General features: G+C 46.5%; 1 protein-coding gene across 1 annotated transcript in view; it reads left to right on the top strand.

The window, feature by feature from the left end:
* Nucleotides 1–10,492: 10,492 nt before the first annotated feature.
* LOC139235351 (zinc finger protein 229-like) overlaps nt 10,493–15,792 on the top strand; it is a 50,788-nt gene continuing 45,488 nt past the window's right edge. The window contains exon 1 of the mRNA XM_070866491.1: nt 10,493–11,246. Within this exon, the coding sequence (XP_070722592.1) occupies nt 10,585–11,246 (662 nt within the window). The 5' untranslated portion in view covers nt 10,493–10,584. The remainder of the gene's footprint in view (nt 11,247–15,792) is intronic.

The following is a 15,792-nucleotide window of genomic DNA, read 5'->3' as shown; positions in this document are numbered from 1 at the left end:
AGAGAGCAGTGGAGGCTGGGTTATTGAATATATTTAAGGCGGAGATAGCCATATTTTTGAGCGATAATGGAGTATAGGGTTCTGGGGAGCGGGCAGAGAAGTGGAGCTGAGTCTATGATCAGACCAGCCATGATCTTATTGAATGGGGAGCAGGCTCGGGGGTCCGGGTGGCCCACTCCTGCTCCAATTTCTCATGGTCTTATGTACCCAGCATGCCCCGCGCGGAAGAATGAGCCGCATCCAGACTAGAGGAGCTTAGTGCGCAGGCGCCGATCTTGGATGTGTTTGGAGCATGCGCAGTGCGTGTAATGGCGGAGGAGACACGGTTTGGACAGGCTCCTCAGAAGTGTCCTTTTCAGCGGGACGGAGCGGAATAATGGACCAGCCGGGAGCCGGAGCGGCTTCATAAACATCCGGTGCCCGCCGCAAGCCCGGAATAATAACCGGAATATCGGCGGTTGCAGCTTCGGGGCTTTCTCCCGGCCACAGGCCCAGGCTAACGGCGGCCATCTTCGTATAGGAAGGCAGGTTCATCGCTCCGCCATCTTGGTTCAGTGAGTAGCATAGCGCATGCGCTGCTATCTTGGTGTCGGAACCAAGTGAATGATGTCAGTGTCTGGAACTGCATCCAGCCAGAGTCAGTACCTTCAGGGGAGGGGAACCAGTGAGTGTAGAACTGAACCCAGCCAGAGTCAGTACCTTCAGGGGAGGGGAACCAGTGAGTGTAGAACTGAACCCAGCCAGAGTCAGTACCTTCAGGGGAGGGGAACCAGTGAGTGTAGAACTAAACCCAGCCAGAGTCAGTACCTTCAGGGGAGGGGAACCAGTGAGTGTAGAACTGAACCCAACCAGAGTCAGCACCTTCAGGGGAGGGGAACCAGTGAGTGCAGAACTGAACCCAGCCAGAGTCAGCACCTTCAGGGGAGGGGAACCAGTGAGTGTAGAACTGAACCCAGCCAGAGTCAGTACCTTCAGGGGAGGGGAACCAGTGAGTGTAGAACTGAACCCAGCCAGAGTCAGTACCTTCAGGGGAGGGGAACCAGTGAGTGTAGAACTGAACCCAGCCAGAGTCAGTACCTTCAGGGGAGGGGAACCAGTGAGTGTAGAACTGAACCCAGCCAGAGTCAGTACCTTCAGGGGAGGGGAACCAGTGAGTGTAGAACTGAACCCAGCCAGAGTCAGTACCTTCAGGGGAGGGGAACCAGTGAGTGTAGAACTGAACCCAGCCAGAGTCAGTACCTTCAGGGGAGGGGAACCAGTGAGTGTAGAACTGAACCCAGCCAGAGTCAGTACCTTCAGTGGAGGGGAACCAGTGAGTGTAGAACTGAACCCAGCCAGAGTCAGTGCCTTCAGGGGAGGGGAACCAGTGAGTGTAGAACTGAACCCAGCCAGAGTCAGTACCTTCAGGGGAGGGGAACCAGTGAGTGTAGAACTGAACCCAGCCAGATTCAGCACCTTCACGGGAGGGGAACCAGTGAGTACAGAACTAAACCCAGCCAGAGTCAGCACCTTCAGGGGAGGAGGGGAACCAGTGAGTGTAGAACTGAACCCAGCCAGAGTCAGCACCTTCAGGGGAGGGGAACCAGTGAGTGTAGAACTGAACCCAGCCAGTCAGCACCCTCTGATAATGAGAGGGAGGGGAACAAGTGAGTGCAGAACTGAACCCAGCCAGGGTCAGCACCATCAGCGGAGGTGAGCTAGGGGAACCAGTGAGTGTGGAACTGAACCCAGACAGAACCAGCGTCTTCAGGGGAGGAGAGGCAAACCAGTGAGTGTGGAACTGTTCCCAGCCACAGTCAGCATCTTGAGGGAAGTGAGGAGAACCAGTGAGTGTAGAACTGAACCCAGCCAGAGCCAGCACTTTCAGGGAAGGAGATGGAGGGGAGCCAGTGAGTGTCGAACTGAACGCAGCCAGAATTGGTGGTGAAAATTGGGAGTGGAGGGAAAACAGTCTATAACATAAGAACATAAGAAATAGGAGCAGGAATAGGCCATTTGGCCCCTCAAGCCTGCTCCCCATTCAATAAGATCATGGCTGATCTGATCATGGACTCGGCTCCACTTCCCTGCCCGCTCTCCATAACCCTTTATTCTCTTATCATTCAAAAATGTGTCTATCTCCACCTTTAATTATTCAATGACTCAGCTTGCACAGCTCTTTGGGGCAGAGAATTCCAGGGATTTGCCACCCTCAGAGAGGAAATTCCTCCTCATCTCACTTTTAAATGGGCGGCTCCTTATTCTGAGACTATGTCCCCCTAGTTTTAGTTTCCCCTATGAGTGGAAATATCCTCTCTGCATCCATCTTGGCGAGCCCCCTCATTATCATTAAGTTTCAATAAGATAACCTCTCATTTCTTCGAAACTCCAATGTGTATAGGCCCAACCTACTCAACCTATCCTCAGAAGTCAACCCCCCATCTCCGGAATCAACCTCGTGAACCTTCTCTGAACAGCCTTCAATGCAAGTATATCCTTCCTTCAATACGGAGACCAAAACTGTACACAGTACTCCAGGTGTGGCCTCACCAATACTCTTTACAGTTGCAGCAGGACTTCTCTGCTTTTATACTCTATCCCCCTTGCAATGCAGGCCAACATTCCATTTGCCTTCCTGATTACTTGCCGTACCTGCATACTAACTTTTTGTGTTTCATGCACAAGGCCCCCAAGTCTCTCTGTAATGCAGCTCTTTGCAATTTTTCTCCATTTAAATTATAATTTGCTTTTCTGTTATTTCTGCCAAAGTGGATAACTTCACATTTTCCCACATTATACTCCATCTGCCGAATGTTTGCCCTCTCACTTAACATGTCTATATCCCTTTGCAGATTTTTTGTGTCCTCCGCACAATTTTTGTAACAACAGCAAACTCGGTCCCTTCATCCAAGTCATTAATATGGATTGTAATTAGTTGAAGACCCATCACCGATCCCTGTAGCACCCCACTAGTCATGTTTGCTAACTGGAAAATTACCAGTTATCCCGACCCTCTGTTGGTTTGCCAATCCTCTATCCACGTTAATACATAACCTCCAACCCTGTGAGCTTTTATCTTGTGCAGTAACCTCTTATGTGGCACCTTATCGAATGCCTTCTGGAAATCCAAATACACCATACCCACTGCTTCCCCCTTATCCACCCTGCTCGTTACATCCTCAAATACTCCAGCGAATTTGTCAAACATGATTTCCCTTTCATAAAACCATGTTGAATCTGCTTGATTGAATCATGCTTTTCCAAATGTCCTGCTATTGCTTCCTTAATAATGGACTCCAGCATTTTCCCAATGACAGATGTTAGACTAACTGGTCTCAATTGTCCTGCTTTTTGTCTGCCTCCTTTTTCAAATAGGCACGTTACATTGGCGGCTTTCCAATCTGTTGGGACCGCCCTAGAATCCAGGGAATTTTGGTAGATTACAACCAATGCATTCACTATCTCTGCAGCCACTTCTCTTAAGACCCTAGGATGCAAGCCATCAGGTCCAGGGGACTTGTCTGCCTTTAGTCCTATTATTTTACCTAGTACTACGTCATTAGTGATCGTGATTGTATTGCGTTCCTCCCGATCTCTCGCCTCTCGCTTATCCACTGCTGGGATGTTTTTAGTGTCTTCTACCATGAAGGACTCTTACTATCTGTTTTTATATTTTGTGCTAGTTTTCTTTCATAATCTATCTTCCCTCTCAATCATGTCTGCCACTGCTCATCAACCGTCCCATTCTTTAATCTATTTTCCCAGTCCGCTTTAGCCAACTCTGCCCTCATACCATTGTAGTCTCCTTTATTTCAGCTTGGGACCCTGGTTTGAGAACCAACTTTCTCACCAACCATTTTAGTACGAGATCATTTATTAATCCTGCCTCATTACACACTACTAGATCTAAGATAGCCTGCTCCCTGGTTGGTTCCACAACATACTGTTCAAGGAAACTATCCCAGATACACTCCATGGACTCCTCCTCAAGGCTACCCTGGCCAATTTGCTTTGTCCAATCAATATGAAGTTTAAAATCACCCATAAATATTGCCGTTCCTTTATTACAAGCCTCCATTATTTCTTGATTTATACTCCGTCCAACAGTGTAGCTACTGTTAGGGGCCTATAGACTCTGCCCACCAGTGACTTTCCCTTTATTATTCCCCATCTCCACCCAAACTGATTCAATATCTTGATCCTCTGAGCAAATATCGTTTCTCACTAACGCACTGATCTAATTCTTTATTAACAGAGCTACCCCACCTCCTTTTCCTTTCTGTCTGTCCTTCCGAATTGTCAAATACCCCTGAATATTTAGTTCCCAGTCCTGGTCACCTTGCAACCACGTCTCTGTAATGGCTATCAGATCGTACCCATTTGTATCTATTTGTGCCGTCAACTCATCTATTTTGTTACAAATGTTATGTGCATTTCGACAAAGAGCTTTAAATTTGTTTTTTATACCTGTTTTTCCTGCTTTTTTCCTCTGTCCAACAGCACTGACAAACCTCCCCCCCCCCCCCGGACGAGGATATTGGTCCCGGCTCTGTTGAGGTGCAACCCGTCCGGTTTGTACAGGTCCCACCTCTCTCCAGAAGCGGTCCCAATGCATCAGGAATCTAAAGCCCTCACTCCTGCACCATCTCTCCAGCCAGGCATTCATCTGCTCTATCCTCCTATTTCTGTACTCACTAGCTCATGGCGCCAGGAGTCATTCTAAATATTACCCTAGACCATGTCACTGTTTATATTACACATGACCCAGTCTCGGTTTATATTACATTCGACCCTGCCTCTGTTTATATTACACTAGACCCTGTCCCTGTTTATACTACACTTGACAGTATCCCTGTTTATAAATAGAAGTATAGAGTACAAACGCATGGATATTATGATGAACCTGTACAAAACACTGGTTCGGCCTCAACTGGAGTATTATGCCCAATTGTGGGCAACACACTTTAGGAATAATGTGAAGGCCTTGGTGAGGGTGCACAAAAGATTTACGAGAATGATTCCAGGGATGAGGGACTTCAGTTACCTTGACAGACTGGAGCAGCTGGGGTTGCAAGGGGGATAGAGTATAAAAGCAGAGAAGTCCTGCAACGACTGTAGGGTATTGGTGAGGCCACACCTGGAGTACTGTGAACAGTTTTGGTCTCTGTATTTAAGGAAGGATATACTTTCATTGGAGGCAGTTCAGAGAAGGTTCATTTGGGTGATTCCTGAGATGAGGGGGTTGACTTATGAAGAAAGGTTGAGTAGTTTGGGCCGATACTCATTGGAGTTCAGAATAATGAGAGGTGATCTTATTGAAACATAAAAGATACTGGAGGGCTTGACAAGGTGGATGCAGAGAGGGTGTTTCCATTCATAGGAGAATCTAGAACTGGGGGCATAGTTTCAGAATAAGGGGTTGCCCATTTAAAACTGAGATGAGGAGGAATTTCTTCTCTGAGGGTTCTAATTCTGTGGAATTCTCTGCCCCAGAAAGCTGTGGAGGCTGGATCATTGAATATATTTAAGGCGGAGATAGACAGATTTTTTGAGCGATATGGGAGTAAAGGTTTATGGGAGCGAGGGGTAAGTGGAGTTGAGTCCAGGATCAGATCAGCCATGATTTTATTGAATGATGGAGCAGGCTCGAGGGGCCAAATGGTCTACTCCCGCTCTTATTTCTTGTGTTCTCCTTAGAGCAGGGAAGATTGAGAGGAAATTTGACAGAGGTGTTCAAAATCATGAGTGGTCGAGAGATACTGTTCCCATTGGCAGAAGGGTCGAGAACCAGAGGACACAGATTTAAGGTGATTGGCAAAAGAACCAAAGGCGACACAAGAAAAAACCTTTTTGCGTAGCGAGTGTTTAATATCTGGATTGCACGGACTGAAAGGGTGGTGGAGGCAGACTCAATTGCGGCTTTCAAAAGGGAGTTGGATAAGTACCTGAAAGAAAAACATTTGCACGGCTGTGGGGTAAGGGCGGGGGAGTGGGACTAGCTGAGGTGCTCTTGCAGAGAGCTGGCACGGGCTCGACGGGCCGAATGGTCTTGTTCCGTGCTGTAACCATTCTCTGATTCTATGGTTCTAACTCTCTCATCATCAGCCTCTATTCACCTCTCCCTCATATGCTGATCTTCAGTGCATCGATACTGGAAACACAGAGCGACCAATCCAGAGCCGCTCTGTATCAGGGTGGGTGCTGGATACGGAAGTCGCTCCCTGGCCTCCTGTGTGGGTCTGTTTGTTGCATCAGTTTGAGCTGGAGTGGAGAGGGGGAGAAGCTGCTGGGTTTAACCCCCAGTACCTCTGGGCCCAGTCGGGCCCAACAATTTCCGATGAGAAACTGTCAACAGCGGTGGATTCTAGGGGAGATTAGGTTGTGAAACAGACACTGCCCGCACAATGTAGAAGAGTATTGTTTTCGGAACAAGTATTTCTGTAGGGGCTTTCAATATACAGATTTGTTTTAATCCATTCTTGGGATGTGGATGTCACCAGTCGGGCCAGAATATATTTCCAATTTCCATTTGCCCCTTGACAAGGTGATGGTGGGCCTTCTCGAACCGCTGCAGTCCGTGTGGTGAAGGCCCTCCCACAATGCTGTTAGGTGAGGAACTCCAGGATTTTCACCCAGTGACGATGTAGGAACGGTGATATATGCCCAAGTCAGGATGGTGTGAGACTTGGAGGGGAACTTGGAGGTGATGGATTTCCCAAGCACCTGCTGCCCTGGTCCATCTGGGTGGGAGAGGTTGTGGGTTTTGGAGGTTCTGTCAAAGTTCTGGTCGAGTTGCAGATGTATACATTCCCTCCCCTTCACCCCGCCCACCCCTCCCTCCTCGCATAGAGACCAGAGTCTTGTGTCGGCCCAGACCGGGTGGTGAGTTCCTGTCCCTGAAGGACATGTAGGGGGTGGTGGGTGTGTCAGCCTTTTCTGACCTTGATGGTCCGAATCGTCCCACTCCCTGGCTCTCGGGCTTGGAATTATTTAGGAGATGTGATAGATGTAGACAGACAACTGTTTGGTGCAAGAACAAATATTTTATTTAGGAAATAGCACACCACACTAATTACCTGAATAGCATATAACAAAATGTACAGAAAAAGGGGGAAAACATATACGCAACGGGTACAGAGGCTATGCAGTGGAAAAAAAAACACCTCCCACCACTACACTAACTGAGCTCGGTTCAGAAATTGCAGGGACTATGCTCACCAAAGGATTTCTCCACAGTTTAGACCAGTTGCACACTGCTTTCTCTCTTCAGCAGTTATCATGGGCAACTTTAATCTACATATTGATTGGGCTAACCAAACTGGTAGCAATGTGGTGAAGGAGTATTTCCTGGAGTGTATTAGGGATGGTTTTCTCGACCAATGTATCAAGGACCTAACTAGAGGGCTGGCCATCCGAGACTGGGTGATGTGTTATGAGAAAGGACTAATTATCAATCTTGTTGTGCGAGGCCCCTTGGGGAAGAGTGACCATAATATGGTAGAATTCTTTATTGAGATGGAAAGTGACACAGTTAATTCAGAGACTAGGTCCTGAACTTAAGGAAAGGTAACTTTGATGGTATGAGACATGAATTGGCTAGAATAGACTGATGAATGATACTTAAAGGGATGACGGTGGATAGGCAATGGCAAACATTTAAAGATCACATGGATGAACTTCAACAATTGTACATCCCTGTCTGGAGTAAAAATAAAACAGGGAAGATGGCTCAACCGTGGCTAACAAGTGAAATTAAGGATAGTGTTAAATCCAAGGAAGGGGCTTATAAATTGGCCAGAAAAAGCAGCAAACCTGAAGACTGGGATAATTTTGTAATAAAGCAGAGGAGGACAAATAGTTTAATTAGGAGGGGGAAATAGAGTATGAGAGGAAGCTTGCTGGCAACATAAGAACTGACTGCAAAAGCTTCTATATATATATGTGAAAGATTAGTGAAAACAAACGTAGGTCCCTTGCAGTCAGATTCAGGTGAATTTATACTGTGTAACAAAGAAATAATGGACCAGTTAAACAAATACTTTGGTTCTGTCTTCACAAAGGAAGACACAAATAACCTTCCGGAAATACGAGGGGACCGAGGGTCGAGTAAGAAGGAGGAACTGAAGGAAATCCTTATTAGGTGGGAAATTGTGTCAGGGAAATTGATGGGATTGAAGGCCAATACATCCCTGGGTCTTGATAGTCTGCATCCCAGAGTACTTAAGGAAGTAGCCCTAGAAATAGTGGATGCATTGGTGACCATTTTCCAACAGTCGATCGACTCTGGATCGGTTCCTATTGACTGGAGGGTAGCTAATGTAACACCACTTTTTTAAAAAAGGAGGGAGAGAGAAAATGGGTAATGACAGACTGGTTAGCCTGACATCAGTAGTGGGGAAAATCTTGGAATCAATTATGAAAGATGAAATAGCAGCACATTTGGAAAGCAGTGACGTGATCGGCCCAAGTCAGTGTGGATTTATGAAAGGGAAATCCTGCTTGACAAATCTTCTAGAATTTTTTGAGGATGTAACTTGTAGAGTGGACAAGGGAGAACTAGTAGATGTGGTGTATTTGGACTTTAAAAAGGCTTTTGACAAGGTCCCACACAAGAGATTGGTGTGCAAAATTAAAGCACATGGTATTGGGGGTAATGTACTGACGTGGATAGAGAACTGGTTGGCAGACAGGAAGCAGAGAGTCGGGAAAAATGGGTCCTTTTCAGAATGGCAGGCAGTGACTAGTAGGGTACTGCAGGGCTCAGTGCTAGGACCCCAGCTATTTAAAATATATATTAATGATTTGGATGAAGGAATTGAGTGCAATATCTCCTAGTTTGCAGATGATACTAAGCTGGGTGGCAGTGTGAGCTGTGAGGAGGACGCTAAAAGGCTGCAGGGTGACTTGGACAGGTTAGGTGAATGGGCAAACACGTGGCAGATGCAGTATAAGGTGAGGTTATTCACTTTCGTGGCAAAAACACGAAGGCAGAATATTATCTGAATGGTGGCAGATGAGGAAAAGGGGAGGTGCAGCGAGACCTGGGTGTCATGGTACATCAGTCATTGAAATTTAGCATGCAGGTTCAGCAGGCGGTGAAAAAGGCAAATGCTTTTTTGGCCTTCATAGCGAGGGGATTTGAGTATAGGGACAGGGAGGTCTTACTGCAGTTGTACAGGGCCGTAGTGCGGCCTCACCTGGAATATTGTGTTCAGTTTTGTTCTCCTAATCTGAGGAAGGACGTTCTTGCTATTGAGGGAGTGTAGCGAAGGTTCACCAGATTGATTCCCAGGATGGCAGGACTGACATATGAGGAGAAACTAGATTCACTGGGCCTGTATTCACTCGAGTTTAGAAGGATGAGAGGGTTTCTCATAGATATATAGAAAATTCTGACGGGACTGGACAGGTTAGATGCAGGAAGAATGTTCCCGATGTTGGGGAAGTCCAGAACTTGGGAACATAGTCCAAGGATAAGAGGTAGGCCATCTAGGACTGAGATGAGGAGAAACTTCTTCACTCAGAGAGTTGTTAACCTGTGGAATTCCCTACCGCAGAGAGTTGTTGATGCCAGTTCATTTGATATATTCAAGGGGAAGTTAGATATGGCCCTTACGGCGAAACGGATCAAGGGATATGGAGCGAAAGCAGGAAAGGGGTACTGAGGTGAATGATCAGCCATGATCCTGTTGCATGGTGGTGCAGGCTCGAAGGACTGAATGGCCTACTCCTGCACCTACTTTCTATGCCCAAAAGGTACCACAGCCCAAAATCACCACCAAGGCCCCCAGTTATACCTGAGTGCACAATTGATTTCTGATGACTGCTTTTGTGCGATGTTGGCAGGCTGATCAACTCTAATGTGATCCCTTTGTGAGATATTTTGGTGGGCTGATTGAGTATTAGCCTGATACAAGATTCCCAAAGGTGTTGATGGGGTTTTCAAATGGTGCCGTTAGAATGTAATCAGGTCTTGATACTGTCCATTGTGTGTTTTGCTGAATCCAGGGTTTTTCTGTATAGCCGTTTTAAGAACTATTAAAATATGTATGTACCTGGGTCCCTGGTAAGTGGGCTTTTGTTAGACTGCTAATGTCTCCCTGGGGCCTGCCTCCCAGGTGGGTTAGCAGCCCTATGCAGACCCAGCATACAATTTAAAATGTCCAAACTCAATCTAAAAGGCACTAGTTTAGTCCAAAGGCACCTAATAGTGAGATATTTCTGTCCACATTTCTCCTCCAAAAGTCTAACACAGTTCCAATTTAAATTCCAGACACATGTCCATTGAGCAGGGGGTCCCAGAATTTTGTGAATCCTATAGACATTAGTGACCAGTTGGGTTATTACGACAATCCAACAGCTTTCATGGTCACTTATTTTCTGCTGATGGCTGCACAAATAGCCAGGTTCATTCAGTTCAATTTCACAACCTGCCTTTGTGTTTTTGTGGGTTCTCTCTCACCCACCCTTTTTCCTGTTTGAAACTCACTTTACAGGGTATTAAAAGGGGAGGATTTGTCGACCAGAGGCTCAAACCAAACATCACATTAAGATGTGACAGAGTCACTCGATTCATCGGGAACGGAATATCATCGGCCTTTGACCATGGAAGGGAAAAGCACTGTTCACAGCGGGGAGAAACAGTACACGTGCTCTGTGTGTGGACAAGGCTTCAGCCGATCATCCAACCTGGAGAAACACAAGTGCAGTCACACTGGGGAGAAACTGTGTAAATGTGAGGACTGTGGGAAATGTTTCAACTCCCCATCCCAGCTGGAAATACATTGGCGAGTTCACACTGGGGAGAGGCCATTCAGCTGCTCAGAGTGTGGGGAGGGATTCAGGTGTTCATCCCACCTGTTGAGGCACCAGCAAGTTCACACGAGGGAGAGGCCATTCACCTGCTCCGAGTGTGAGGAGGGATTCACTCATTCATCTACCCTGCTGAAACACCAGCGAGTTCACACTGAGGAGAGGCTGTTCATCTGCTCTGAGTGCGGGAAGGGATTCAGTACGTTAGCCCATGTGTTGAGACACCAGCGAGTTCACACTGGGGAGAGGCCATTCACCTGCTCAGAGTGTGAGGAGGGATTCAGTACATCATCCCACCTGCTGAAACACCAGCGAGTTCACACTGGGGAGAGGCCATTCACCTGCTCCGAGTGTGGGAAGGGATTCAGTACGTTAGCCCATGTGTTGAGACACCAGCGAGTTCACACTGGGGAGAGGCTGTTCACCTGCTCTGAGTGCGGGAAGGGATTCAGTACGTTAGACCATGTGTTGAGACACCAGCAAGTTCACAAGTGACTGCAGGGGTTGGGATCTGCTGTTAATCACATCCCGACTGAACCATGTTCATTCTGACAGTTGGGGTTTGTTTCTGCTGATGTCAATAACTCCAGTAACTGGACTGGAGTTTAATATTTGGGTTATAGACAAATAAATTTGTGTTGCTTTCAACACATTGCTGTAGATTTTTGTCTTTCCCACCTGTGTGTTTATCATCACCTGGCTGGAGCTCAGAGAGGACACACTGGGGGGAGGATCATATGGGGAGAAAACTTCAGCCTGGACACAGTCCTTCAAGGTCACACTGAGAGGGGCAAACGGCACTTTGGTCTTTCTCATCTCTCTTCACTGACAGCAAAGTCACTGCGTGGGTTAACCTTGACGTGTAAGGTGCAGATGATATCCACCCAAGGGTGTTTAAAGAGATGGGATGGGTGCTCTGTCAGCCCCTTGCCCATATCTCCAACAGCTCAGTAGAGTCATGGGTTGTTCCCTGAGATTGGAAGGTAGCACATGTAGTTCCCATTTTGCAAATTGGGCACAAGTCAGAACTCGGGAACTGACCTCGATCACCGGGAAGGTGCTTGAAGGGATCCCTTGGGGAAGAGTGACCATAATATGGTGGAATTCTGCATTGGGATGGAGAATGAAACAGTTAATTCAGAGACCATGGTCCAGAACTTAAAGAAGGCTAACTTTGAAGGTATGAGGCGTGAGTTGGCTGGGATGGATTGGCGAATGATACTTAAGGGGTTGACTGTGGATGGGCAATGGCAGACATTTAGAGACCGCATGGATGAACTACAACAATTGTACATTCCTGTCTGGCATAAAAATAAAAAAGGGAAGGTGGCTCAACCGTGGCTATCAAGGGAAATCAGGGATAGTATTAAAGCCAAGGAAGTGGCATACAAATTGGCCAGAAATAGCAGCGAACTGGGAGAAATTTAGAACTCAGCAGAGGAGGACAAAGGGTTTGATTAGGGCAGGGAAAATGGAGTATGAGAAGAAGCTTGCAGGGAACATTAAGACGGATTGCAAAAGTTTCTATAGATATGTAAAGAGAAAAAGGTTAGTAAAGACAAATGTAGGTCCTCTGCAGTCAGAATCAGGGGAAGTCATAACGGGGAACAAAGAAATGGCGGACCAATTGAACAAGTACTTTGGTTCGGTATTCACGAAGGAGGACACGAACAACCTTCCGGTTATAAAAGGGGTCGGGGGGTCTAGTAAGGAGGAGGAACTGAGGGAAATCCTTATGAGCCGGGAAATTGTGTTGGGGAAATTGATGGGATTGAAGGCCGATAAATCCCCAGGGCCTGATGGACTGCATCCCAGAGTACTTAAGGAGGTGGCCTTGGAAATAGTGGATGCGTTGACAGTCATTTTCCAACATTCCATTGACTCTGGATCAGTTCCTATGGAGTGGAGGGTAGCCAATGTAACCCCACTTTTTAAAAAAGGAGGGAGAGAGAAAACAGGGAATTATAGACCGGTCAGCCTGACATCGGTAGTGGGTAAAATGATGGAATCAATTATTAAGGATGTCATAGCAGTGCATTTGGAAAGAGGTGATATGATAGGTCCAAGTCAGCATGGATTTGTGAAAGGGAAATCATGCTTGACAAATCTTCTGGAATTTTTTGAGGATGTTTCCAGTAGAGTGGATAAGGGAGAACCAGTTGATGTGGTATATTTGGACTTTCAGAAGGCGTTCGACAAGGTCCCACACAAGAGATTGATGTGCAAAGTTAGAGCACATGGGATTGGGGGTAGTGTACTGACATGGATTGAGAACTGTTTGTCAGACAGGAAGCAAAGAGTAGGAGTAAATGGGTACTTTTCAGAATGGCAGGCAGTGACTAGTGGGGTACCGCAAGGTTCTGTGCTGGGGCCCCAGCTGTTTACACTGTACATTAATGATTTAGATGAGGGGATTAAATGTAGTATCTCCAAATTTGCGGATGACACTAAGTTGGGTGGCAGTGTGAGCTGCGAGGAGGATGCTGTGAGGCTGCAGAGCGACTTGTATAGGTTAGGTGAGTGGGCAAATGCATGGCAGATGAAGTATAATGTGGATAAATGTGAGGTTATCCACTTTGGTGGTAAAAACAGAGAGACAGACTATTATCTGAATGGTGACAGATTAGGAAAAGGGGAGGTGCAAAGAGACCTGGGTGTCATGGTACATCAGTCATTGAAGGTTGGCATGCAGGTGCAGCAGGCGGTTAAGAAAGCAAATGGCATGTTGGCCTTCATAGCAAGGGGATTTGATTACAGGGGCAGGGAGGTGTTGCTACAGTTGTACAGGGCATTGGTGAGGCCACACCTGGAGTATTGTGTACAGTTTTGGTCTCCTAACCTGAGGAAGGACATTCTTGCTATTGAGGGAGTGCAGCGAAGGTTCACCAGACTGATTCCCGGGATGGTGGGACTGACCTATCAAGAAAGACTGGATCAACTGGGCTTGTATTCACTGGAGTTCAGAAGAATGAGAGGGGACCTCATAGAAACATTTAAAATTCTGACGGGGTTAGACAGGTTAGATGCAGGAAGAATGTTCCCAATGTTGGGGAAGTCCAGAACCAGACGTCACAGTCTAAGGATAAGGGGTAAGCCATTTAGGACCGAGATGCGGAGGAACTTCTTCACCCAGAGAGTGGTGAACCTGTGGAATTCTCTACCACAGAAAGTTGTTGAGGCCAATTCACTAAATATATTCAAAAAGGAGTTAGATGAGGTCCTTACTACTAGGGGGATCAAGGGGTATGGCGAGAAAGCAGGAATGGGGTACTGAAGTTGAATGTTCAGCCATGAACTCATTGAATGGCGGTGCAGGCTAGAAGGGCCGAATGGCCTACTCCTGCACCTATTTTCTATGTTTCTATGTTTCTATGATGCTCCAGTGCAGTGCTGAGGGACTGCTGTACTGTCGGAGGTGCTGTCTTTTGGATAAGATGTTAAACCGAGGCCCCGTCTGCTCCCATTGCACTATTTCAAGCAGAACAGGGGAGTTACCCCCGATGTCCTGGCCAATATTTTTCCTTATCAGTGAAGTAGATTATCTGGTCATTATCACATTGTAAATTGGTTGCTGCGTTTCCTACATTACGATGGAGACTACACTTCAAAAATAACTTAATTGACTGTAAAGCACTTTGGGGCATCTGGTGGTGGTGAAAGGTGCGAAATAAATGCAAGTCTTTTTATTTTCTATGTGTCTTTTATTACTCTACCTTCTCCCATTGTGCCTCCTTTTGTCTGCTGTCACTTCCCTACCTCCTCTTCCCCACCCAACTTTACAGTTCATTTCTTGTGTACATGGTCTCTCTCTCTCTCTCTCTCCTTTCCCTCACTCTATCGCTCCCTATAAGCTGTCCATCCGCCATATCTCCCAGTCCTAATCAAATGCTCTCCCTGACCCATCACCATTTCTCCTTCCTTTATAGACAACAACTTTCATTTATATAGCGCCTTTAAGAACATAAGAGTTATGAGCAGGAGTAGGCCATACGGCCCCTCGAGCCCGCTCCACCATTCAATATCATGACTGAACATCAACCTCAACTCCACTTTCCCGCCCGATCTCCATATCCCTTGATTCCCCAAACACCAAAAATGTATCTATCTCAGCCTTGAAATAACTCTGTAAAATGGCCCCTGGTGCTTCACAGGAGCATTATCAGATAGAATTGGACACCGAGAGTCAAAGCGGCACATTTTAAAGAGGGTTAAAAAGGAAAAGAGTGGCTCAAGTAAATGTTGGTCCCCTGGAGGATGAGACTGGGGAATTAATAATGGAGAACAGGGAAATGGCAGAGACGTTGAACAAATATTTTGTAACGGTCTTCACGGTAGAAGACACTAAAAACATCCCAATAGTGAATAATCAAGGGGCTATAGGTAGGGAGGAACTTAATACAATCACTATCAGTAATGAAGTGGTACTAGGTAAAATAATGGGACTAAAGGTGGACAAGTCCCCTGGACCTGATGCCTTACATCCCAGGGTCTGAAGAGAAATGGCTGCAGAGATAGTAGATGCATTGTTTGTAATCTCCCAAAATTCCCTGGATTCTGGGGCGGTCCCAGCAGATTGGAAAACCACAAATGTAATGCCCCTATTTAAAAAAGGTGACTGACAAAAAGCAGGAAACTATAGACCAGTTACCCGAACATCTGTCGTTGGGAAAATGTTGGAGTCCATTATTAAGGAAGCAGTAATGGGACATTTGGAAAAGCATGATTCAATCAAGCAGAGTCAGCATGGTTTTATGAAAGGGAAATCAGGTTTGACAAATTCATTGGAGTACTTTGAGGATGTAACGAGCAGGAAGGATGAGGGGGAACCAGTGGATGAGGTGTATTTGGATTTCCAGAAGGCATTCGATAAGGTGCCACATAAGAGATTACTGCACAAGATAAAAGCTCACTGGGTTGGGGGTAATATATTAGCATGGATAGAGGATTGGCTAACTAACAGAAAACACAGTCAGGGTAAATGGGTCTTTTTCCAGTTGGCAA

The sequence above is a fragment of the Pristiophorus japonicus genome, chromosome 23 (genome assembly GCF_044704955.1).
Source record: "Pristiophorus japonicus isolate sPriJap1 chromosome 23, sPriJap1.hap1, whole genome shotgun sequence".
Lineage (NCBI taxonomy): Eukaryota > Metazoa > Chordata > Chondrichthyes > Pristiophoridae > Pristiophorus > Pristiophorus japonicus.
The sequence above is the reverse complement of the archived record's forward strand: the minus strand, read 5'-3'. Positions and strand labels throughout refer to the sequence as shown.